The sequence below is a fragment of the Doryrhamphus excisus genome, chromosome 17, assembly GCF_030265055.1.
Source record: "Doryrhamphus excisus isolate RoL2022-K1 chromosome 17, RoL_Dexc_1.0, whole genome shotgun sequence".
NCBI classification, from domain to species: Eukaryota; Metazoa; Chordata; class Actinopteri; order Syngnathiformes; family Syngnathidae; genus Doryrhamphus; species Doryrhamphus excisus.
Window position 1 is genome coordinate 14,321,256 of NC_080482.1, and position 26,235 is coordinate 14,347,490.

The following is a 26,235-nucleotide window of genomic DNA, read 5'->3' on the forward strand; positions in this document are numbered from 1 at the left end:
CTTCATTCATTCATTCATTCATTTTCTACCGCTTTTTCCTCACGAGGGTTGTTATCTTTTAATGTGTGCAGGAATATTTGTTTTGAGTAACTTACCCCAACAATGGCGTTTAGGGACAGTCCGAGATTTCAAAACAAACAATGGGGCGCTTTTAGATCACAGCTCATTGATGAGCTCATGTCTACGTTTACGCCATTTTTCTCCCTTCCTGTGTGGGGCGCTAGTTGGCCTCAGGCTGGCTGGCCGTCCCCAGACATCCATAGAAGAAGAATAGCAACGAACAGAAGAAGACATTTGTTGACGGGTGTTATGACAACATTGTTTGCCTGCGGTTGGTTTTATTAACAAGAGGAAAACGTTGATTATTTGGTATTTATTGCTATGTTTAGCGACGAAGCTCAAGTGCCTGTGAGTATACCGTCCTCATGGAAGAAATGTCAGCAGTTGACCCAGGAATCGGTACGTTTCACCAGCAATTTCAATACCGGAATCGGTATTGATTTGTATCGATGACGATGAACAGGAGGGCATTTGTAGTGATGAGGCTTCGTGAAGAAGAAAGAAAGTGTCTGTGTGCTTTTAAATCATTTCATACAAAAACGTGAAATGAAAATGTATTAGCAACTTAGCTTTTAGTCACAATGTCGATAAACACCTGGACTTTTACTGTTTTACTATTTAATGTTTTACAGCCTGAAATATACACCTTGACTTCTCCACCCTTTCTCATGTAAAGTTAGATTGCAGTGTGTGTGTGTACTGTATGTGTATAGACCTGGAGATGCAACTTTTTCTTGAAGTATGTATAACCTAATATTTCAGCTCTGTGCTACTAAAATGACATTATTTTTCTCATATTACGAGTTTATTCTTGTGAAATTACATCTGATTTTCCATTTCTGTTGTTTTTTTCCCACAATTTCCCAATTCCTAATTTTCCAAAACTATAACTTTAATGTGTTTTGTTTCTCATGTTTCCACTTTTTTCCACTTTCTTTTTTCTTTAATATTTCAACTCTATGCTGCTATAGTAACATAATTGGTATTACCTGTTTATTCTCACAAATTGCTTTGCAAAATATCAAAGTTTGATTTTCACCACTGCTTTATTAAACACATTTTTGGAGCAAGACCTAATATATGCTTTTTCCCCTTGTGTGTCTGTGTGTTTCTGTGTGTGTTGTTTTTGTGTGTGTCTGTGTGTAAATGTTTCAGAGAGGCTGTCAGACCAGGGTGATTGACAGCACTGAAGCAGGAGTCCAGGCTGTTTCCTGTGTGATTGGCGCTACTCAGACGGAGCTGCAGGATCAAGTCACAACTCACTTCCTCCAAGACCCACACGACGAGCTCAGTTCTCCGGGCCTGAAGGATTTCTTACGCCGGGTGGAGGTCCCAGTCATCAGAGAGTTGGTCAGGAGCGCTAAGAGTCACGCTTTCGATGGCTTTCAGGTCAACTGGGAAGAACACAATCAGATGGTAACACAGTACAACACTATGCTGGCAGAGAACACGCGGCGGGTTCCATGGGTCTTTTTATTTTGTAGGTTTTGTGCCTTCACCAACTTGAACATCCCAAAGCTGTGGAGCGATCGCTTCCTGTAACGAGTGTATCCTGGAGTTGCACTGGTGCATCAGTCGTCTGTGCATATGGCCGGTATGTTCCTACAGCCATCATCAAACACCCATTTGGCGTGAGCGTGTGCTTCACTGGCTGCTTTTTGCGTTGATGGGCAGGATGGGAGAAGGCGACTGGAGCGATGACAAGTCATACGTGTGCATGTGGAACCTGGACCATCGAGGTCTGAACCCCAAACAAGCTGATCTGGTCATCAATGTTACAACTGCAGTGACTTCCCTGAGCTGCCACCCCATGCGGCCTGCTCTCATCGCAGGTAGGCCATTCATTGCTGCAACCTTCTACCATCCCACTCAGGAGTGAACGTGTGTTCTGTCGTGGCTGCAGGTGGTTTGTACAGTGGAGAAGTGGTGGTCTGGGACACCAGTCAGACGACAGATCCAGTGCTGATGCAAACAGGCATGTCTGCAGACAGCCACAGGGAGCCTGTTTGTCAGGTCAGTGAGTCCACATGAGATTTTCCTTGGCTAGGGTAGGTTTAGGGTAGAGATACTTGAGCTCCTTCAGCTAGTACGGATGCCTACCAGACGCCTCCCTGTTGAGGTGTTCTGAGCCCAGCTGGGAGAAGCTCCGGGGGCAGACCTAGGACAATGCTACAGCCATAGCATTTCAGTATGTGGAATCAAACTATGGAACAGATTGAGTAAGGGGCTTAAATAATGGACTAAGATTTGCCAATTCAAGAAACAATGCAAGCAGTTGATGTTTGCTAAATACAAGGAAGAAGAGTGTTGAACTTACCTTTATCACTACACTGATTGTTGTATCAGTGTTTCCCAAAACACTGGTTGTATGGATTTTTGTATTTCAGATTCTGTTAAGGGGGTCGTGGTTGCTTTACAGTTGGGACATCATGGAAAGATTCCAGTCAAATATTGGACACTACATACTCAACAAGCAGGATCAAAACTAGCAAACTGCTGTCAGTGCATGAATGAACCACTGAATTATCTTCAATAGTTCGAGTTCAATACCACAATAACGTTTATGTTTTTACAGTGTGCAAGAGTGGGGGTACATGGCTTTAACAATTACATTATGTATTAAAAATCACATCTGGAGTACAGGAAGTGAATAAACGTACTGTGAAACAGATAGGGGTTGAGGGGTAGGATTAAATAAGCTTTGCTTCTTCCTACTCCTTTTGGACATGCAGAACTGTAAACTGAATTATGTGATGTATTCCAGCTTGATCCATGTTCAAATAAAATTAAACCATTACCATAGCTCATTCCCCAACAAATTTTTCCACTATTTGTCGTTTTAAACATTTCAGCTCTTTGTTCCTAAAATTACATTTTCCCTCATAATATTACAAGTTAACTTGCATAATATTGCAACTTTTTGTTGTTAAATTTAAACTTTTTCTCTTGCTTTTGGCTTTATCGCACAAGTGGTTCGCACGTAGGCCACACAGTCAGAGGATCGGGAAGACCTGGGTTCGATTCTGTACTGTGTGTGTGTGGAGTTTGCATGTTCTCCCCGTGCATGCGTGGGTTTTCTCCAGGTACTCCGGTTTCCTCCCACATTCCAAAAACATGCTAGGTTAATTGGCCACTCCAAATTGTCCATAGGTATGAATGTGAGTGTGAATGGTTGTTTGTCTATATGTGCCCTGTGATTGGCTGGCCACCAGTCCAGGGTGTACCCCTAAAGTCAGCTGGGATAGGCGCCAGCGTATCTGCAACCCTAAGTGATGATAAGCGGCATAGAAGATGAATGGCTTTGTTCTTGTAAAATTATTGCTGAATTTACTATATTTTTAAAATGTCTCCCTAATAGAATGACTGAAAAGAGCATCTGATGTGCTCTCTCTCTGTGTGTGTGTGTGTGTAGGTAACCTGGGTGCCACTACACGATAAAGGAGAGTTTGGAGTTCTGAGTGCATGCTCAGGAGGAAGACTCCTGCTGTGGACGGTCAACTCGGAGCAAGGAAGATTTGTACTGAAGGCAGCCTTTGCTTTGGTCCAACAGCAGCTTCCTTCCGTCAGCAGCAGCTTCAAGGTGAACGTGACCTGCCTTTATTTATGTCTTCTAACAGCAGATACTTTCATTTGTCTGCAATGAAAGACCACCGTTTGTCAGCCAAACGCTGACAAATCCAAACTTGTGGTTGTTTCTGCCGAGAATGTCGCTCCAAGCGTTCTTTGATGTTGCATGTAGGCACAAGGAACCATCACCGTGGGTGTCACTTCCATGGATCTCTCCGCCTGGGACCCAGATACCTTGATTGTCGGCTCCGAGGGAGGCCTTCTGCTGAGATGTTCCCTCTCCTCCCAGACACCAGCTGCGGTCCCGCCTCAAAGCCAAAGCGTTCCACTGAGAGCTCCGGTAGTCTTCTCCTTCAGGCCCGGCAGCGGTCCCGTCCACTCCATACACTGCTCACCTTTCCACAGGTACAGACGTGACAACGATGGCTGACTAAAGCTATGGTGACTCACGTTGCTGTTTTTTTGGTTTAGGAACCTGTTTTTGAGCGCAGGGACTGATGGTTTGGCTCACCTACATTCTCTGCTGCAGACCAACCCCCTACTGTCCCTTCGAGTGTCAGACACGTATGTGTTTAAGGTGCAGTGGTCTCCAAGCCGGCCTTTGCTCTTTGCTGCAGCCACAGGACAAGGTACAGCAAAGCTGTCTGTCTTATTAGCAACAAAAGGGAGTATACCCTGAATGAAAATGACCAAACTGGGCCCAATTAGTCTTTTTCCCCCTGGGGTCGTGTCACTTGTCAGTGTTAAAATGCGAGTTTTTATGTGGACATACTTTTGTTTTGTTGAAACTGGACATTTCTTCCACAGTTATTTGAAAATATTGCTGTCCATCCAACCGTCTGTAAGGCGGGAAATGTGTCCTGACTTCGGTAGACTGTCCATCCAACCGTCTGTGAGGTGGTCAATGTCTCGATTTAGCTTTACCGTCTGTGAGGCCATAATTGTGCCCCGACTTAAGCTTGTTTTATGCTGGACGCATCTGAGGGCCAAATTATGTCACTTTTTCATCCGGACCACGCACACAGTCTTGTCCCCGCATCTGAAGTATAGCAATACCGCCATTTATATGAATCATAGTGCAGAGACCACAGGGATAGCCAAGCCATGTGACAAACCTCTTCCTTTGCTATCACAGCAGCAAATAAAAACAAAACAATTCCTCTTCTTCAAGAAGTAGACGTGCAAGTGTCGCCATGTTGGCCGCTGAGTAAACAATGGCAAATTTCTTCCCTTCTAGTTTAGTACCGTAGAAGTGTTTTCGATACACTGCCCCCTGCAGTTTGGGAGCAGACGCCGCAATAAGTATAAAGTCACACATGGTCTCTCAAGCGGCTCGTTTCTGTCCCCCACCTCTCAACAAAAGCTGGGATAGGCTCCAGCATACCCCCGCAACCCTATTGAGGATAAGCGGTATAGAAAATGGATGGATATATTTTGTCCAGACAACCTGTAAATAATTTTTTGCTTGATTTTTAAATGTACATATGTATTTATGTTTATTATTGCTTAAATTATTTTTATTTTTCTTTAACTTTCTTGATAAATGTGTCTCTAATATAAGTTGTATTCTCCTTGGCCAGGTGAGGTGCAGATATTTGACCTGAGCGGCAGGTCACTGAGGCCGGTGGCCACCATTGGCCAGGGAGGCGATGGCAAGGCTGCAACGTGTTTGGCCTTCAACGGCCAGCACAGCGGCCTCCTCGCAGTGGGAAGAAGCGACGGAACAATTGGTGTTTGGAAACTAAGCACCGACTTGACAGAGCAGAAGCCCACAGAGACCAACCTGCTGGAGCAGATAGCCAGTCAGGTGGCAGAATGACACATGACAATGTTTCTTCTAGCTTGGTGGTTGGCGTGGCTTAGGAACATCAACAACATGCACAGGAGAAGAAGGAAAGTAACCAAAGCAAGATACTGAATTTTTAAAGGTGATGGATTGCTAGGTTGCCACCATGTGGCCAAGAGTAGTCTGCCTTACTTCTGGTGTTTGAATGGGGGGGTAACAATTCAATGACTTTTCAGCATCTTCATGCGTATGTGGCTATACTTCTCTGCTGTATAATGTATGGCAGATGAAAGGGAAAAAATGCCCCTTACATTATGTTGCTTTTCCATGTTATTGTCATGCAACAGCGCTGGCTTTGTAATCATGGTGGTATATTATGCAGTTTGTTGGATAATTGGAGCATTTAGATGAAGAGGTCGTTTACATTTTGGAGGCAAAAAAGGTGATGACAACTCCACAATAGAAGAGAGCACATTTGCTGCAGTTTTAAGCTGGAAACACGGCCACAGGGTGGCAGAAGTGCATTTTATATGAACTCTGCCTGCAACTTTTCCCACATAGAAATACATGCTGCATCGCAACCAGGAAGTGAAAAGTCTTGTAGCGTTCAAGAGATTAGGCATTGAGGGGAACTTTGAATGTATCCTCCCATGTGCACACACACACAGTTCAGTTGCAAAAGTGAAAATTGCAAATAGTTAATGGTTTTATATTTGTAAATAAATTATTTTCATGTAAAGCAACAATTTCTGTGTTTATGTTGTGACGTCATTGTTTGGACATTTAGGCTAAATATACATATGTGGCTACGTTATGTCAATGTAAAAGTTGATATATATGTATTTTTCCCCCAAATACTGTCTTTCTTTTCTAATTTGGAAGCTGATTACCAAAGAACACAAAAAGCTAGAAACAAATGTCTTTCTGATGAGAGTTTGAGCTTTCTTTTGGCACAGTACATACCACGTCCATATAACCTAAGAACACAATATTGTGTATCTCAAAAAGTCAGTCTAAAATGGCCGGTACCGAGAGGGACTGAATGAGTTAATGACAAATTGCGGTAAAATTCCCGGCTGTGAGAATTACTGTTTCAGACAAACTGATGGTAAAACAGTGACTGAAGACCTTTGATCAACTCACGGACCAGTGACACTGCTCATTTCTGGGAGAAACGGGTGTTAGTTATGTTATGTATCTTTCTCTCTCACAGCATCAACTTTGATGTAAACAGAAGTAGTACTTCCCACACAAACATTCCTTCACTTCACGATGACAGCATTTCATTCAAATTATTTCTGCAAAATAAGAGTTTGTTTTACAGTAAATTCCATTACTTTGGCCAATTCCGCAATTCCTTCAAAGGGGGACCTATTAAGCTTATTTTTATTGAGTTGTGGCTTATGCGGCTACACACCATAACCCACACAAAACTTTCTAGAGCTTCTAGAATCTGCACCTATTCCAGCTGTATTTCCCTGGATTTCCCTCTCGTGTTTTGAGCCATCCCAAACTTCTTTCAGGGCTCACTTTCAAATGTGCAAACCTCATGATCTGAAACTTTGGCATCGTTTAACACGAGAATACATCATTCTAACTCCATTTACAGGTCAGCAAAATGGAAAAAGCAGAAAAGGTCCCATTTAACGCAGAAATCATAGGGCCCTACAAAAGCACTTGTTCTCAAAAATGGCACCCACGGAACAGATTCAGAGCTTTGGTGCTTCAGTGAAAAGCACCGTGAGCCCATGTGGTGGAAGAGTTAAGTCAAAGCCATCTGTGTCACTAAAATAAGTGAAACACAGGTCGCCATTACAATCAAACAAGCCAACCTTGTTCAGTTGCTTGGCAGTGATATACACAAGCTAGCGCCAAAATAAGCAGTCAATGAAATGACAGCCATTAGTCCATTTCAAAGTCGCTGTGTGCTGTGACGTATGAAGCGCCAAACGTCAGTCACGTGACATTTGCAGCGCAATACAAGCTCCAAAGGACTATTTTGAAGTGCGATTCAGAGAATTCGGATTCACTTGCCCATTCCTATTACATCCCTACACCCCAGCAATACATGGTCACCCCAAAGTATGACAAAGCAGAAAATCCTGGAGGTTCTCCTCACCGTGGCTTGCAAAAAACACCAATGCAAGGCCAAGTCTTAGGAAAAAAGGTCATGTTTTATTGACATATGTGATGATTAGATGAATATTAAAAATAGTTAAAACATGGAAAGCAACAATAAATGGAATGCCAAGAAGTGCACCCCCCCCATCACCCCCACTTGAAGGCACATCCTCAGCAATCAAACACGTAGACACTTGCATTTGCTGTCACCTGGAGGAATTTCACGTGCAAACAAGATGGCTTGGTCCCAGTCACCTGCTGAGGTGTCACGTACAGAATACACACCGACTCTTTGCTTTCCTTCATCAATGAACGCCAAAGACGCAAGTGTCCGCTCGGCTACAAATCTAGATTTGGAACACTTACTCAGTGAGAACGGAAGATGAAGTCCTGGAAGGATTCCAATTGCGTGGAGTGAGAATAGAAATAGGATGTTGCACTGCACATTTGGTAGTACTTAGCCAGGGTACAGTACATTCAGAGATAAAGAAAAGGCTGGCACCAAGATCCTGAGATGTGACTTATATGTCGATGAGGTCTAAGAGAAATACACACGCATTCCTTTGATCTAGCACTCTCACGTGGTGACCTGAAGAAATAAATACCCTCTAAATCTACGCTGATCAGTACTTGGTCTCTTAGAAGTCTGTGTGGAGAGCCTTATGACTGGGAGTACATCCAGCACACCAACAGGCCCAAAGCCAAGGCAGCGCCAGCGCCGACATTCAGGACCAGGGGTCTCCAGGACTGCCACGTGTCCCTTTGTCTCTCACACTCATTCAGTCTCCGCTTCATCTCCTGGACCTTCTGCGAGGTGAAGGCAATCCTCTCTTGGCGCTGGCGCTTTCTCACGCTGCACACAAGGAAAGCACCAGCCATCCATCAACACACACAAATGCAACTTGAGAAGAAGTGCTTGAACTCATCACAGCCTGTACAGGAAACCTTTAGGAGCGCTCGTGTTGTGACAATCCCAGACTACGGTTCCCTAAAGAAGAAAAACTTGACATCCATTTAGCAATAGCAATGCTTTGTGCACAGATGCACGATCCTTTTTTCCAAACTGATACCAACAACTTCCTGCTTTTCAAGATGATATATGTACTTTTTTATTCAGATGTAATCGTAGTATGTGTACACCTGGAGGTAAGAAGGACGGGAACATCAGGAGAGCCAGAGTATAGCGGGGAGGGAGCCACCTGGCATGGCCCACTGACATGTACTGTATTTGGGCACACGCTCCGAGCAGCCAGTGTGATGCCACGAGATCTCTGGCAAATATTTTACAATTTTTTTTCCCTACTCACTCATCACTAGGCATTTGGTACAACTAGCACATGAAATGTTCCTTATAGAGTCAATGTTTGTGTAGAAGTGAACTTATAGGAAGGAACAGGCCATTCATCTCAAAAAAGGGATTTGAGCAAGTGTACCTGATGATTTGTCCTCATCAAATATCCCACCATCATAACTACTAGCAGGAGAAGCAAGAGCAGGAGGAGACATTAACACGCTGTTGGAACTTCCCGTGAGCTCACTTGTAAACAAACTTCCTTTCCAAGGAAGATGTGGTGTCCTAGTTGTATCAAATACTCCATGATGAGGGGAAAAAATCAGCCATCTGAAAAGCCAGCTCCATGGCGTTTGAAAAGTGCAAAAGGTTTGCCAGAGTCCTCCATGGCGTCACACTGGCGTCTCGGCGGGCTTATCTGAATACAGTGCACCTTGCTGGCCCCTCCGCTCTATACTCTGCTTCTCCTGATAGTAGTGATGTGGTAGTAGTAAGGTCATGATATTTCATTCGCGTAATTAACAGGTACACTTGGTTACATCCTCATTTGTTCCAGTCTCTCTTACCTCCAGGTGTACACAAAGGGCATACAGGTACATCATCAATAGGGGATCAAATACTTATTTGACCACTGTAAGCGTCTCGACATTATTTTTGTATAGTTGGGTTTCTTACTGTCCGGAGGTGTCTGTCTCGTTGTGGTCTTGGTTCTCCAGCGGGAGTTCTTTAGAGTCCATGGAGAGCGACTGCAGAGTGCAATAACTGCTGTTGTTAAGGTGAGGTCTGGGTGGAGGGGGTGGTGGTGGCGGTGGGGGCAGGTCTGGCTCAGAGTCGTTGCTTTGCTCCATCTGATGGCAAGGAAAGTGCTTTACATCACAGGGAACGATGCACAGTGGTGTGGATGTTTGGCGCAATTTAATATTTCAGATCATTAAACAAATTTCAATATTAGTCTTTTTACTGTTTTTAAACTCCTTCAATCCCAGCTACTCTACAAAAGCTGTCTCTGTCTGTAGATATATTTTTGACGATTTGGATTGATTTTTCAAGGCACGCAGAATATTGTGTTGTAGGGCTATATAGACATGATATAACAAAGAAAGATTAGACTCTCATCTTTCATCAGGAAAAAAAAGTTTGTTTCTACGTCTTTCCCGTTCTTTAGTAATCAGCAGTAGAACATCGGTCGGTTTCAGCAAAATATCACTTCTCAAAAAATAAAAAAGCAGCTTTCTTTAAAAACTTTAAAGACTGTGTGTGTATGCATGTGTTAACATTTACCTTCATTGCATCACCTTGTGCACCTACACGCCTCTATGCTTTTCAACTTCCTGTTTGCTGTGGAGTTTTTATTACATGGGGACGATGCATGCCCAGTTCTTATAAAATGCACTCCTGCAACCTTGTGGCCGCTTTTACGACTTAAAACTGCGCTAATATGATATCGTCTATAGCGCAGCTGCGTCATCCTCTTTTTAACTATTGTGCAAAAAATGTAAAAGATGTACGAACAAGTGATATACTGCATGTATTTGTTGCTACCTGTGGTGAATTGCTGGTCCCAATGAGTTTGGCTCCCTCAATGACAGCCATGTAGGAGAAGCGGAGCTGGTCAGGCGTCTGGATCAGGCCCATACGGTATTCCCTCATGTCCAGCAGCACCTTCTGTATGTCCACTGAGGATGGGTTATTCCTGCAATCCATCTGTAACACACGCCCTTCCTGATGACAATCAACAGGCTTTCACAAAATGACTGACATTTGTCATGGTGATCAGCCACTTGTGGGGGCTGGTAGGAGAATCACTGAAGAAGACATCGTATCCAGACAGGGAATTTGGAATCGTGTTCTCACTAGACATGGGTCGGTATGAGATTGTGACAGTATGATAACCTTGGGAAAAAATATTCACGACTAAAGTATTTCCACGTGGCAGCCAGGCTGAACCTGGCCTGTTTTTATAAAAACTGTGACTTTTCATGCCGTGGTATACTTTGAAACCAGTAACCGGCTCGTGCCTAACTTTCTTACCAAGACCAGGCAGGTGTCCACCAAGGCAAAGGTCCCGGAGCGGCCAATCCCGGCACTGCAGTGCACCACTGAGGGTCCATGCTCTGCACTCAGAGAGCCCGATTTCCGAACCTTGAAGAGGAAGTTGAGGAAGGAGGCAGGGGATTCTGGAACACCAAAATCAGGCCATGCGGTGTAGTGGAAGTGGTAAATGTGTCTCTGTTCCTTTGTCTGCAACAGATAAGATCACATATAACAAATGTACTTGGAGCAATGCTGAAACATCACTTTTTTCATGCTACTGTTACTTTAAGTCTATGCAGACAGGTTGCTAGGCAACCTTATCAGCTTGCTTCAAGCTTGCATATGTTGAAGGCACGCATTCACTACACTGGCACCAACTGGAACCAGTTAGATGCAGACCAATAGCCACCACTGATCCACATAGGGGAGCGGTACCAACCCTGTGAGGGTGGGACCTGGGAACAGCATATGTGTGTTCATGGGATGGACTCAAGTCCAGTGCTAAGCTTTGTGACACCTTCCAATTACTTCACTAAAAGACTGAAAACATAAAAAATAAATAAATTAAAAAAGTCAGTGTCCTGACTGATCTCTTCTCAAGATAAACAAATGTTCCAGTGCTGTGACTGGCTACACCAGGGGCTACTTGTAGCCCACAATTCGTTTTTGGTTGGCCTGCTCAACATTTTTCTTTTTTCTTTACTTTTGCTGTTTTTTTTATATATCTTTTTTGGTACTGTCCAGCCATTGGGGAAGATATTATAATTGATCCAAATGCCCTCACATGTTGATAAATTGTTGCAACACGGATCTCTTCTACGTATGAGGTGTGTTATGAAGCAGATGATTGCAGATTGTCAATGGAAGCGCTCAGTGATTCAGGGTGCAGACAAATCCGAACTACATGGGTTGCATCTGACAAATCTTAAGTAAGATTAATCAATTATACAATTACGTCAGCTTCTGATTGGAAACCAACAAGTAGCAAGCAGCTGTGATGGAAAACAAAACATCCACACGGCACTTGCTGGCGCTGACACTGAACACCAAAGTAGGTTAGATTGCAGGGTGTGCACTTCCAAAATGCCTTGAAATTTTTATACCTCTGTTGTTGAGTGATGAGTAGCTATGCCTTGCCTTTTATACTTGAAAAGCGTTTCATACCTGTGTGAAGCCTATTTACATACAGGTAAGACCTGGTTATAAAAGACCATTATGGCCGATGTAGTCCTGTTTGTTTTTGCTGTTCTGTTATTGTCATTGCAATGTTGCTGCTGTTCTTGTCTTTCTTTCTGTTGTCCCCACCTTACTCTGCACTCCTTGTTTTATTTTTTCTTCTTTTCAATGCCCCCCGCTCCAGTCTATCAGCTCCAAATTTGTATAACAACAAAACATCAAATAAAGCCAAATAGTAATGTATATAACAGCTCTAGCACGACCTTGTGCCCTTGTACCCTTGTGAGTATAAGCGGAAGAAAATGAATGAAGGAACAGGGAGGATGTAGCTGAGACTTTTCCCTGGCAACGCAAATCTGTTTATCGTGCCAGGGAATTTAGATCAATAATACCATCTGCCCAATGGTTGGACAGGACAAAAAAAATTATAAAGGGGGGGATTCACTGGTAGGCGTGGGAGGTAAATTCCACCAAAAAACATCTTTGTTCTCCCTGACTCAAGCATACCTTTGTGTTTTGTAATTCAAGCAGTCGGATTGTGAAATACGATTGGTCTTCCTCCGAAAGTAGCCTGACGACAAAGCCGGTGTCTGGGAAAGACATGTGGAGCTCCTCTGTCGTTGGCCAGTACTGCGCACACTTTTCCTTCAAGAATGAAAGGCAATCACGTCAGCAATACTACAGATTCACAATGTCTTTCTTTCCAAACTGGTACAATATCTTTGATGTGCATGGGGAACCTTTTTGGATATGAGAGCCAGGAAAGCCACATATCTTTTAATGCATTTCGATGAGAAATGTGTACATTTTTAACAAGACCTCAAATTTTAGAATATACGTCTCTGAATGTATTCTTTTTAACATTTAAAACGTAAGATTGTTATACTAAAGTTATCCAATAATTCATAAAATACTTCTTACCATTAATACTTCTTACAATTCATTAATTCTAGTGTTGCATGATTTTGCACAGTATTCCCCATCGTTCTTTCTTTTCGCCATTTTCTTCGTCCAAAGGGTTGGCCTAGCACAATTAGCTAGCGGACTATATGATTAAAGGAGGGAGCTTCTTGACATCTCAACACCCCAGGTAGGCTACCCCATTATCCATTATTACTGAAGAAATGTCAGAGCCAGATGTGGCTCATTTAATGGCTGCATCTCCTAAGCCCCTGCCATACAGTTACTTTTTTATATCACATTTTTTAAATTACGGTAGTTTGTGTACACCTGGAGGTGAAATTAGGATGTGGCCAAGTGTACCTGTTGATTTGTCCTCAGGAAATATCATGACATGACTACAAGCACATCACTACTAGGAGGACAAGCAGAGTATAAAGGGGGAGGAGCCGCCTGCTGTGGCCCAGCTAGTTACACTATATTCGGGCACACGCTACAAGCAGCCGATGTGACACCACAGATGTCTCTGGCTCCATGGGGTTTTTCCCCTCATTGCAGAGTTGCAATGAGGTGGTTTTTCTCATTAAAGGCATGAATTTCAACGGATTATGACACAATTCACCAAGTTCGTACTTTTTCTTCCAAAAAAGGTGCAGCATCCACATTTGGTGATAACATATTACATAATCCAAAAATTATTACTAAATGCGGCAAAGTTTATTGCAAAATGTCATCAAGAATTTTATGATAAAATGTGGCATTATTACATGAGGTGAAAATGTAGTCCATAATGCATTACATTACATATTATTACATCATGTCCATTAACTATGAATCCTATCCACTATTATCTACCACTGCTAAATAAACATCAATATACTATTATACCCTTTTACTGATCCAATCCTTCAATCATGGACATTTCTGATATTATGTTAGTGGAAAATATTAGTTAGTGGAGGTGTTAAAATATACTTACAGATCCCTTTTCAATGATTCTATTCAGCATAATGACAGCTTTGGAACACTGCTCCCAAATCATTAGCCAGAAGTGACCACAGGTGTTCCTTAAAGGACCCTGGACATGAAAACATCCAGAAGAAGCATCAACAAAGCCCATGAAGCTCAACAGTACAACAGTGGATATTCATTAATTAATTAGAGATGCACAGTATTTTTCATCAAGCCGATACCGCTAACTTTATGCTTGTCCAGACTGATAGCTAAGCCATTACATTTTTTTATGTACTTTTTTCAGTTCAATTGAAGTGTATATTGTGTACACCTGGAGGTAAGGAGGACTGGAACAAATGAGGATGTGACCAAGTTTACCTGTTGATTGTGCCAATGAAATATAATGGCACGGCTACTACCACATCACTATTATCAGCCAAGTATAGAGCGGAGGGAGCCACCTTGCTGGGCCACTGTATTCAGGTACATGTTCAGAGTAGCTGGTGTGATGCCATGGAGACCAATTTTTTGCAGTTTTTTTCCCACTCACTCATCGCTGGGCAAGACGTCTATGGTCGTATTTTGCTTTGGGAGTTACAGAGCAAAATGTGTGGGAATTTCAGGGTTGTAGGTCAAGTATTTCCGTCTCAGTTTTTTGGTGAAAAAACTGGTGTGTTGGTTGAAACCGTCCTATGTTCAACTGCCCATTTATAAAGACCCAAAGAGGCTACAAACAAACTAATTTTTTTCTGATTAAAAAAAGGGAGGCAAAAGTATCTTTACATAGTTTCAATGTTTATGTAGTCCTAAAACTCAATATTCTGTGGGTCTTGACAGTTCAGCAAAAATGCCCAAGGAGCTCCCTTCTCTGGCAGTCAATGAGTTCATCTGCACTTCAACACAGTATTGGTAATTTCGCCTCATTGGAGCATATTTTGAAAGGGGACCAATTATGCTCATTTTTTGACCCTTTGAATTGAGTTGTGGTCTCCTATAGAGCAGCTACGCACAATAACCCTCCCAGAAAACGTTTTAGATTTTGCAGAATCTGCACCTATTCCAGCTGTATTTCCTTTGATTTGTGCTTCCTGCCAAAATGGTCTGTTTTAATTTATTCCACCGACAGCCCGCCTCTGGGTATGCCCACTCCACTGTGATTGGTCACATGCCCAAAGTGCTTCCCAACTATGAACCATATAAGGAAGTCCTCCCCTCTGTGACATCACGAAAGGGCAGTTTTACCACATCTTTTGAAACAGAGAGTTTCGAGCCACCCAAAAATTTCCGGGCTCACTTCCAAATGTGCAAACTGAAACTTTTCCATGGTTTAACATGAGAGTACAACATTCTAACTACATTCATAGGTCAGAAAAGTGGAAAAAGCACAATAGGTCCCCTTTAAATGAATTAATGTTAGCAAACGTATCTGTATGATGTATCATAATTCCCTCCCATCGGCCCAATAATTATGGTGCAGCCTAATAAACACAGTAGAAGAGTCAAGGCTCACCTGAGAAAGAATGTAAGCTCTTTGGACTTCTTCCACCATGACTAAACTTGCATTGATGTAGTCATTGTCCGAGTTTGCCAGTTTGACGCGACTGTGATCATCTACAATGGAAGATAGAATCAGCACCAGATACTTACACATTTCATTCATCTCAAAACAATCAAAAAGTTCAGTGGATTGGGTTCAGCAACACTGAGTGCACCAAATTGGTTTTACCAATTTTACCAAATTGATTGGTAAAACTGGACTAATTGGGGCCCAGTTAGCCACTTTTTCTCCTCAGTGTCATGTGGCTCAGCTTGATCATCCTCAAGTTCAACATGGCACTTCCTGGCAAAGAACTTACTGAGGACGTGGAACAAAGGAATGGTGTTATAGGCCATGGGTGTCCAAAGTGCGGCCCAGGGGCCATTTATGGCCAGTGGCTGTTTTTTTTTTTAATTAGCCCTTGGCACATTCAGGCAACAGTAAAAATGGAAGCCTGTCTTCGCACATGCCCACTCCTCTGTGATTGGTCACACAGCCAAAGTGCTTCCTAACTATGGACCATAAGAAAGTCCACCCCTCTGTGACATCACAAAGGGGTAGTTTTACCACGCCTTTTGAAACCCAGTGTTTTGAGCCATCCCAAACTTCTTTTCAGGGCTTACCAAATGCTCAAACCTCATTATCTGAAACTTTGGCATTGTTTAACATGAGAATACAACATTCCAACTACATGTATAGGTCAGTAAAGTGTAAAAAAGATAATAGGTCCCCTTTAAATAAAAGAATTAATAATGCTGGTCTCAAGCAAAATACTGCCAGAACAGACGTAGTGGCATTTTTCTTGTAAAGAAAAACTAAGTCAGAAGCGCAGATTGTGCCTATTGTTTCCAAGATATTGGGTGAAAATAGCGAATGGTTACCAAATAAAGCAAAAAGGCTAGTTAATCACAAGGTACAGTAAGCCAAAAGGCTAGTTAATCAGAAGGTACAGTAGGCAAAAAGGCTAGTTTATCAGAAGTGTGTCTACAGGCAAGTCGTTCCATCTGAAAGCCTGTCTGCACATTCCAATACATCACGCAAAATCATTGTCATGACAACAAGACAGCAAAGTTGTTCAGTGACACTTGACAAAGTTAGTTCGTACCCCATGAACGTAATATCCACTTCCCTGTGGGACAAAAACGAGCTCCAGGACTTCTGCTTCTGGAGCTCGTTCTTCTCCAGAAGTTCTTCCAGAACTACTACTACTTCTTCAAACAAGCAATTGCTTGTTTGTTTTAACAACATAATGTCACTGCGCTAAAAAGTCACATTTAGAATCCAAAGACCAGAAGCTGATCCATTTAAAAAAATACATAAATTACTTTTTTTAATCTTAACTATATCTTCTTGGTTTTAAACGCAGAATCTCGCTGTGACCACAAGATGGCAGTGTTGATGTGTCTTGTAGCAACCTATTCTTTGTTGGTTTTTTTACAATATTTACATTTTATAGTATTTTCTTCCAGTTGATTGATGCCTCAGTGTGCTTGTGCCTCCAGCATATATTGTAATGTAAGAAGACTGACAGGCTGAGTACTCACGCAAGGACTGCTGTGACATGCAGTGCAGGAATTAGCACCAGGAGCCAAGGTGGGGGCGGGGGGACTGCTTTGAATGCTTTCTTGATGTTTGTGTAAACCAAGTCCAATGTATTCTCCCCTCTGATAGCAAAATCCACATGCTGGTAAAAATTTGGAAGCACCGTCTTCATGTTGGCCTGGTTAAAGTCTCCAGCAACAATGAACACGCTGTCGGGGTGTGTGGATTGCATGTCACTGATGGCAAGGTAGAGTACATTCAGGGCTATCTTACAGTTAGCATCAGGTGGAATGTATATAGCAGATCAAGGCTTTCAAAGTTTAATGGCTACAAACATAAGCCTAATCATTTATATTTCATATTGCATTTTATTCCTGTTGGTATATCTAGTGTATCATCTGGGAATACTCTTATTCTTTCAATTTTTTGTCTCTGTGTCCCCTCGCAGGTTGGGTAGGTTCTCAATAAATGCTGGCACCATATCCAAATGAGCTTAACAGTGAAACAGTGGCACTTTCATAGTCAATCTTAAGCTAAAAGCCTGTGCAGCTGCTTTAAAAGAGAGCTACTTTGAGAAATTACTTTGCGTTTGTGTTGTCATGACATGAATTGTCATGTCACCGCCGCAGAGCAATCACTTCTTGTGATAGGCATGTTAGAATAGCTATGAAAGACTGGCTGTCATAGGGAGGTGTGATGTGCATGGGTTAATGATGTTATAGATTTCAACGTAATTAATTACTGAAATAAATGAGCTACCACCGTTGCATGTACTGTTATATACGCATTTACAGCTAACTAGTGTTGTTCCAAGTGACACACACAAACACAAAGTGTACAATCACGTCAGCGTGACACTTACATGGGCTAACGTCTCTGTAGCGGTTTAAATTGCGATTGACAGGAAGTTTGGCCACTTTGTAGGGATGTTCATTGGCCTGGTTGCGGATTTCCTGCGGGGACAATGAAAAGACAAAGTGAGGATTATTTATTATGGACATATTTGTGCGACAAGATCATTGAAAGTCACGGTCAAAACAACTCTTGGCCACAACTAAGCACTGCTCATATTCCTCAATACATGCTGCTACCACCGCATCGCTGCTTGTACATTTCTTAACTGTCACGCTTTCTACTAAAAACTAAAACTAACTGAAAACGAACTACCGGCTAACACTAGCTACAACTGGCTAAAGCTGTATTAGCACGTTTTGATGCTACGGAAGTGGGGGAACCACTCGCTCACGAAGCTACTTCGTGGGTCAAAAGTGTGTGTGTGTCAACATGAAGGTGGAGTACCAGATAGCACGTTGATGTCAGTGAATTAACGTGAATGGAAAGGAAAATTAAAGCTTTGAAAGCGTGTTGTGTGTGTCGCTAGCTAGCATACAAAGCGTCGTCAACATGAAAGGCCAGTGTTACACTTACGTTGTAAATGTTTTGCCACCTTCCCGAACAATCAATGTCTTGGAATTGTTCCTCCATTGTACTAAGCTACTTTGTGGGTGGCTAAACAACGTTTGAAGCAACTTAGTCGTCTCTGGGAGCCATCTAACAATCTTCTAACAGCGTGGAATCCCTGCGGGGAGTCACCCTGATACCAAAGACTTGAGAGCACCGCGAAAAGCCTTCTACTGTACCACTACTTCCGTAGTGGACCGTAGGCGGCTTGGCTGCCATTTTAGTAAGCAAGATGCTCACTACGTCATCGGCATGTTGTTCGTCTATTGTTCAAATTGACACTCGCAGTCACACTAGCAGATGTGTCACTTTCCTCAAAAATAAAGACACAGATATGTGTCATAAATACATTGTAGATTTATAATGATCTCTTTTGCATAAGACTCACCACTTTTGCTGGGCGATAACTTCTCCAGATCATCGAATGAAGACATTCAACAAAGAATTACATTATCATTCACTAGTGGGGGGTAGAGTTTATACTTTACATGTGATTTAAAAATTACGTGAGGCATTTTAAATATAAACAAGTTAAATAAAAAAGTTAAATATAAACAATTACATCAGTGTCACAGTATCAACCTCAAATAACACATATATTTGTGAAAATAAACAGAATAAAATTAAAATACATGTAGCTCTTGCCGTGGTATCAATTCGGTATTGGTATTATCACTGGCATTGCTTGGCTCGGTGTTTACATCGATTACAATCGATTATTTTTATTGACTCGAATTTGTATGAGTTTGTGAGTCAGTGAATCGAGTACTGAAAATCTGTTGCTTTTCCACTGGGTTAATAAACGTATACAAATGCAGTTATAGGTAACAATCAATGCCATGTTGCTTTCGTTTGTGCAGTTCAGGTTGCGGCAGCAGTCAGCGAAAGAGTTAACAGAGACGAAATCCCAATACTGGGAGTCCCAGTTCAGTAAAAAAAAAAAAAAAAAACTCGCGAGTTTTGGACGACTCGGTCAACACTCGACCATTACTTTTGCTGCTTGCTATTGTGTGCATCGTGTTGCCAACTGGGTAGGAAAGATGTTTGTTGCACGCAGCATTGCAGCAGATCATAAAGATCTCATCCATGACGTTTCTTATGATTTCCACGGACGGAGAATGGCGACTTGTTCCAGTGACCAAAGTGTAAAGGTAAACAGTTAGCTTGTTTGTGTTAGCGCGGTTAGCGTGACTTCATTTCTGTGGTTACGCAAACTTCATAAAAGAACGAGCCGTCATACTAGCAGGTGTACTACGTACAAGTTGTTGATCAATTGTAGGCAAAAGCTTTAGTCCCATGGAAGTTGCTGCTTTTTACACAGGTAGACTGTTACCAGACTAGCATACAAGCTAGTGATGTATACGAATGATTTGTTACGCTACTTAAGTCGGGCTTTGATATTTGTACTTAAGTATTTCTGTTATAGCAGACTTTTGCTCTTAAGTTTACTATAATTTCGAAATAAAATGTATACTTTTATTCCACTACATTCAAATGAGCACTGTCGCAAGTCGTTACTTTTCGTTTGGTTTCGGCAGCCAATGGCTGTAAGAAATACTGTGATGCCGCTCGCCGAAGAAGAAGGTGTATTATATGAGGTATGAGGAGCCGATTGTGGGGTAGCAACCACGTGACTGAGAGGCAGCTCGCGTCACATGCATATTCGTATCGCAACCATATTTATGGTGGTCATTGAATAATTGGGCCCGTAGTTATAAATGCCCAACCTGTAGTTTTCTGTTTTAGGCAATTCTTACTGCATTTGGCATTTTCCTTAAAATGGTGAGCCCCACCAATATTTTAACTTTCCACTCGAGTCTGCAGCCACCTTCCTCTTGCGTTTTTTGGTTGTGAACTATTTTTTTATGGCACCCTTGTTTTATTTACACAATTAGACCACATGTGGCAAATAGCCGTCTTATTTTGAAAGCCGAAAGTGTGTTAAGAATAAATGTGAGCAAGCATACATTTACCTTGTGTGATTCTGTGTTTATCAGTAGTTTTTATTGGCCAATTCCACGATTCCGTTAACACGGAAATCATATGGCCCTGTTTATGGTGGACTATTTTAGTAATAATATTTCCTGAAATCCCTATGCGGCAGTGTCACTCCAACTCCCATCTGCTTGTGCCTGTGACAACACGAGCAAGACCTTATGTTTGAATGGAAGGATACAATTACATAGTGACTTCATCTATTCATCTTGTATTTTGCAGGTCTGGGACAAGAGTGAAAATGGAGAGTGGCACTGCACAGCCAGCTGGAAGGTGTGTGTGTGTGTGTGTTGTAACCTAATTTCTATGGAAAACCATGCAACATGTCCATACTGAAGTTCCAGTTGGTATTTTAAGATGAACACATTTGTCATGGCTGATTCCTTCAATCCAGTTGTCAACAAATTGTGCATTGTCTCCCCCTCCCCCCATAGACACACAGTGGATCAGTGTGGAGAGTGACTTGGGCTCACCCAGAATTTGGGCAAGTTTTGGCTTCATGCTCTTTCGACAGGACAGCAGCCGTGTGGGAGGAAATTGTAGGAGAGTCAAATGACAAACAGAGAGGACTGAGCCACTGGGTCAGTGCAATTCCGTATTGTGTGCTTCTTGCACGACTGATCTTATGAAGTATGGGTGCACCATAATTATCGGACTAGTAAATATCGGGCTGATGAGAGGGAGTTAGGACATCATACCGATAAATCCAATAACATTAAAAATGTGGTGACAGTATTGGTTTGACATTGAAATGTAGAACGTGCATCTTTATTGTAAAGCATTAAAAGGAACATGACTAGTAAGTCAAATTCAGTTGAAATTGAATGCTGATCTAAAAATTATCTGAAAATTGATCTAAAATGTAGAATAAAGGTTGAACTATGTGATGAAATGCTTTCATGTTGTAAGTATCAAACCAGCAACCATTGGGGAACCATCGGGAGATCACCACCGGGTGACCTGAGCCATCCCAGCATGCACAGAATAATGGCAATGAATTCCTACCAATAGGCGGGGACATTGAAATTGTCCATTCATTTTCAATTTAGAATTATGGAAAGCCTGGAATTTTTTTTAGGAAAGTACTGATAGACTCTCAAAACAACAGAATTTGAAATGTAAAAATGGAGAGGAGTTGTTGAAATTAGAGATGCACGATATCTATTTTTCCCCAAACTGATGCTGATGCCTTTCTCTTTTCAAGACCTATACAATATCTATAACTGATACCGTTTTTAGATGTACTTTTTTTTAAACTGCAGTTTGTGCACACCTGGAGATAAAAAGAACTCAAATTACGATTGGATCAAGTGTACCTGTTGATTAGTCCTAATCAAATACCACTATCATGACTACTAGCACATCAGGAGAAGCAGAGTATAGAGCGGAGGGAGCCACCTGCTGTATCCCAGCAAGGTGCACTGTATTTGGACAAGTGCTCTGAGCAGCCGGTGCAAAACCTTTTGCACTTTTCAGGTGGCTGACAAGGTTTTTTTTTAAGTGCTTGTTTGTTTTTTTTCCCCCCTCATCGCTGAGCATATGGTACAGCGCCCTTAGTCTTAAAGTGAATGTTTGTTTACATGTGAACTCTGGGGTGGTTAGGGCAGGCCAAAACAAAAAGGATTTGTTTTGCTCATCCACACAGTATGGGTAATCTCACGTCAGTGGAGCTTTTTTTTTTTTTTTAATTACTGGTTATCTGAGCTATTTTGAATGTTATCAAATTTATCAGTATGAGGTCATAATGCTCTGATAACGGCCCGATAATGATCGTACACCCCGAGTTAAAATGTATACTCACATAACATTACACGACCCCCAAGGATGGACCATTGTCAGCCTGGAGAATAAGCAGAAGGTTACAGTGATGGGAATGTTTTCCACCAGCATTCACACTATTAAGGAGAGCATAGAGTGGTATCGTGTAGAAGCAGGTTTTGTGTATGATCGCAGACTAATCTGTCTTTTCATCTTCCGTCCTAGATCAAAAGAACCACACTTGTGGACAGCAGAACATCAGTGACGGATGTGAAGTTTGCTCCTAAACACATGGGCCTGATGCTGACCACGTGTTCTGCAGACGGCGTGGTGAGGATCTATGAGGCTCCTGATATCATGAACCTGAGTCAGTGGTCCCTGCAGCACGAAATCTCCTGCAAGCTCAGCTGCAGCTGTATTTCTTGGAACCCCTCAAGGTTGGACCCTTCTAAGAATGGCTAGTGTCTACAGCCACGAGGAGCTCACCTTTGATTAGCGTTTGATTGCTGACGTCATCCCCCAATGTAATACTCCAACATTCCTCCCAACCAGTTCACGTGCCCATGCGGCAATGTTTGCTGTAGGGAGCGACGACAGCAGCGTGGCGTACGGCGGCAAAGTCCAGATCTACGAGTACAATGAAAACACAAGGTAGTGTCGTCTTCCGGTTCTTCTGGTTCGTGTTGTGTGTTACGTATGTGTCGTGTGTGTTGACTTGACTCTTCTCTCTGCATGTGTCCTCCAGGAAATACGCTAAAGCCGAGACGCTAGTCACCATCACAGATGCCGTGCACGACATTGCTTTTGCTCCCAACCTGGGAAGGTCTTTCCATGTCCTCGCCATCGCGACCAAAGATGTTAGAATCTTCAAGCTGGTGCCCGTCAGGTGACTTTTGCGTGCCGCTGTTGTGCACGAGTGAATGGGCCGAATGCAAATGCATTGTCTTCATCCAGGAAGGAGAGCACCTCCACAGGACCCACCAAGTTTGAGGTGCAGATCGTGGCCCAGTTTGACAACCACAACTCTCAGGTGTGGCGTGTGAGCTGGAACATCACGGGCACACTGCTGGCCTCCTCGGGGGACGATGGCTGCGTGCGCCTCTGGAAAGGTTGACTTCTTATCCTGTCATTGAAGTGACTTCTATTCTTCATGAGGCTGTTAATTAAAAAAAATATATTGAAAAATGTATGGTGTGTAAAATGATACATGTATGTAAGTATACAGTATGTATTGTAGGCTGCTCCTGTGTAACTCCTGGTCTTCCACAGCCAACTACATGGACAACTGGAAGTGCACAGGCATCCTGAAAGGCGATGGCAGCCCACTGACTGCTTCATCTGGTCAGCCCACAGCCATGAGAACCGTGATTGGGTCCTCGGCTCAGAACACCCTGAATGGCCTGCCTGCAGGAAGGTAGGTGGTGTTGAGAGCCTGACATTGCTCACCCCGCCCAAGCCCAGCCGCTCCAACTGATGAGCCACTTTGACCAACTTCTCCAACTTGTCCCAATGCTAACCTCATGCAAAGATGAAGATAACCAGTGTGAACACCTCCTCCTGTCTTTGCATCGCTCACCTTTCCAATCACCTGTTCTCTCTATCGCATGCGGAGGAGTGATTGCATTCATTAAACGACATGTCTTTATTTTGACTTGGGGAGTCTTTCTATTATGACGTGAAGGGAAATGTAACTGTGGAGAGCAATACAGTCAGCTACTCTGTAATTAGGAAAAAGCCGAAACAAACAAACTAAGAAAACATTGCATGTGTCAGCGTGTGCACATTTGAGTAGTTCAAGGATATGTTTGCATTAGTAACCATTTATGTATGTGTGTGTGCCCGAATGTGAATTTTAGCTTTGTGTTACATGTTTGTTACCAGCTACTGTTGCATGTGAAGTGTGTTCCGCAGTGTCTTACATGGGAGGTGTGCTTTCATAGTGTGTTACATCTGAGGTGTGTTACATAGAATGCGTGTTACATGTGAAGTGTGTGTTCCATGGAGGTGTTTTGTCACTAAGTGTCTTGCATGGTGTGTTACATGAGGGGTGTTGCATGGCGTAACATTTGAGCTGCGTTACATATGAGATGTGTTACATTGAGTTCTGTTACATGTGGGGTATGTGACATGAGCGGTGTCTTAGGTGTGAGCTGTGTTACATGTGAAGTGTGTTGCATGGTGTGTTACGTGGAAGGTGTGTTGGAATTGGGGCGTGTTACATGTGGGGTGTGTTACATTGTGATGAAGTGTGCTTACATAGGTGATGCTTGTGTTATTTTGTTGCATGCAGGAATTGAAGGAGGACACTGTCTCCCAGCTGACCTCTCCAAAGACACACCAGCGTCCTGCATACTACTAATGTCCACCGTACAACTAACGTGTACATCTTTGTTGCTGTGCATGAACGTCTGCTACGCCATCTTGTAGATTAGAAGAAAAAAAATAATTGCATGATGTGACTGCACTCCTTTTCACATCCCTCCTTTGTTCCCACAACTTTCTTTTAATGTCATTTCCTTTCGTTTTTCTTTCCATTCTTGTCTGCGTCTTCTCCTTCTGTGGTGTCTTCAGGTATTTCTTTCCACCTCTGGACCCCCCCAGAGCTGGAAGCGTGCATGGTCACCTGCTGCCTCCCTCTTCCCTCATTGAGCCCTGTGATGTTGAGCCCAGTCAACAGCAGGCTCTCCTTCCACACAGACTTTCCTCAAGGTCGCTCGTGTCCTTGTCACCGTCTGATGGACATTGATACTTTACCTGTCACACACACACCACTTTAAAACAAACATTTCATTTCTCCTGATGTCTATGTGTGTGCGTGTGTGTTTGTGGTAATGCAGTTTTCTGATGAACAACGAGAAAATGAACAAAAAACAAAAGCGAAAAATGACTTTATTAAAAAATAGAACATAGCTACAAGGCTTGTTTGGGTGTGTTCCCACAATAGGTGACAGATGTCAAAAAGGTTTGTAAATTATTTAATATAGGTCAAATTATGAAAAGCATGTCATTGCAGTGCTACACACATTTTTTAACTCTCGCAAGAAATACAAAATATGTAATTCTTCTCTAAAAGAACCGTTCTTGATGCTCCCAAGAACAATGTTGTATGGAAAGGGAATCGTAGATAAAAGGTCTACAGTTTGGACCTTCGTAATATTTTCAGGCAGGCCATTTTAGACAATGTTTTAAAAACCAATGTTTTAAAAAATGTATGACCTTTTAAACATGTTTTAAAAAAATAACAGCCCTATAGTTACCCAATATATTGATATCTGGCATGGGTTAAGGCTGCAACAGTAGCACGTGTATTATTGTGCCTGCTATGACTCATTCAAATCTACAATAAAAGCCTATTTTTTCACCAATCAGATCTGGTGCTTGTGTGTCTCACCCAACACGTCCCCAAAATGCATCCTTGTATTTGACTTCATGACGTTATTTGTGTGCTCGGAAATGCTTCATTTAGGCCGAAAAAGCACCTAACTTCAATTGCTTCAAGTGGCACATCTTTTGTCCAATTGGGAGTGAGAAGGGTTTGTGGCGCTCGTCCAATCAAGTGATTGTAAATGACTAAGTTCTGCCCTTGCTGAGAAGAAGCTGTGCAGTGGCGGGCTTCCTGCTCTCAGCCGTCGAACTTTGGCATTTTTCTTTCGTCTTGTTGCTCGCTTTTCCCAGACGGCGACCAAACTCTAAAATATGTGTCTAAATATGTTTTTAAGTGTGTAAAGTAGTTTGGTTTGCAGGTCAGCCATTACCTGCTGGAACTTGTGTTCACAAAGGAGACACGAGTGGAAGTCCCTGCATTGACGTTAAGTGAGTCAACTCGTGCTTTATTCCACTATTCATGTAGTTCACGACACTATATCACGCTTAACTTAAACTAACTGATTACATTGTACTACGAAGCTGCTGTTCTTGTATACAACGTGTGTGTTTTGTCACCCAAGTGATGAAACCTTTGTTTTTAGCCGCCAGCTAACTAGCCTGCTAGCTAGCAGCGGTATCCAAACTGCGACTCGGGGGACATTCAAGTTCCCCCACCAAAAAACACAA

At 42.5% G+C, this 26,235-nt stretch overlaps 4 protein-coding genes across 8 annotated transcripts in view; 3 read left to right on the forward strand and 1 right to left on the reverse strand.

The window, feature by feature from the left end:
- Positions 1 to 372: 372 nt before the first annotated feature.
- dync2i2 (dynein 2 intermediate chain 2) lies at positions 373 to 6,275 on the forward strand. Its single transcript, XM_058054025.1, has 9 exons — positions 373 to 459; positions 1,216 to 1,476; positions 1,545 to 1,654; positions 1,735 to 1,892; positions 1,964 to 2,073; positions 3,473 to 3,640; positions 3,800 to 4,032; positions 4,099 to 4,256; positions 5,208 to 6,275. The coding sequence occupies exons 1-9, from the start codon at positions 382 to 384 to the stop codon at positions 5,444 to 5,446; spliced, it is 1,515 nt and encodes a 504-aa protein (XP_057910008.1). The 5' UTR covers positions 373 to 381; the 3' UTR covers positions 5,447 to 6,275.
- A 1,346-nt stretch (positions 6,276 to 7,621) lies between these two features.
- On the reverse strand, positions 7,622 to 18,631 carry ptpn2a (protein tyrosine phosphatase non-receptor type 2a). Its single transcript, XM_058053591.1, has 9 exons — positions 18,397 to 18,631; positions 17,831 to 17,921; positions 15,400 to 15,500; positions 13,915 to 14,013; positions 12,543 to 12,680; positions 10,857 to 11,066; positions 10,368 to 10,529; positions 9,501 to 9,673; positions 7,622 to 8,387 (listed from the first exon to the last, which is right to left on the reverse strand). Exons 1-9 carry the CDS (start codon positions 18,451 to 18,453, stop codon positions 8,195 to 8,197), a joined length of 1,224 nt encoding a protein of 407 aa, XP_057909574.1. The 5' UTR covers positions 18,454 to 18,631; the 3' UTR covers positions 7,622 to 8,194.
- Positions 18,632 to 19,314: 683 nt separating this feature from the next.
- On the forward strand, positions 19,315 to 25,536 carry seh1l (SEH1-like (S. cerevisiae)). Of its 2 annotated transcripts, none has more exons than XM_058053589.1 (9): positions 19,315 to 19,580; positions 20,647 to 20,697; positions 20,859 to 21,005; positions 22,408 to 22,619; positions 22,735 to 22,833; positions 22,928 to 23,068; positions 23,137 to 23,291; positions 23,452 to 23,596; positions 24,754 to 25,536. In XM_058053589.1, the coding sequence occupies exons 1-9, from the start codon at positions 19,470 to 19,472 to the stop codon at positions 24,926 to 24,928; spliced, it is 1,236 nt and encodes a 411-aa protein (XP_057909572.1). In that variant the 5' UTR covers positions 19,315 to 19,469; the 3' UTR covers positions 24,929 to 25,536. The 2 variants fall into 2 exon arrangements, with proteins under 2 accessions (XP_057909572.1, XP_057909571.1); XM_058053588.1 differs by having other exon boundaries at positions 19,331 to 19,580; positions 24,473 to 25,536.
- Positions 25,537 to 25,715: 179 nt separating this feature from the next.
- cep192 (centrosomal protein 192) overlaps positions 25,716 to 26,235 on the forward strand; it is a 38,235-nt gene continuing 37,715 nt past the window's right edge. For 2 of the 4 annotated variants that reach the window (XM_058053670.1, XM_058053671.1), the window contains exon 1: positions 25,716 to 25,995. The gene's annotated coding sequence lies outside the window, so the exon portion shown is untranslated. The remainder of the gene's footprint in view (positions 25,996 to 26,235) is intronic. The other 2 variants (XM_058053673.1, XM_058053672.1) reach the window with 1 other exon arrangement.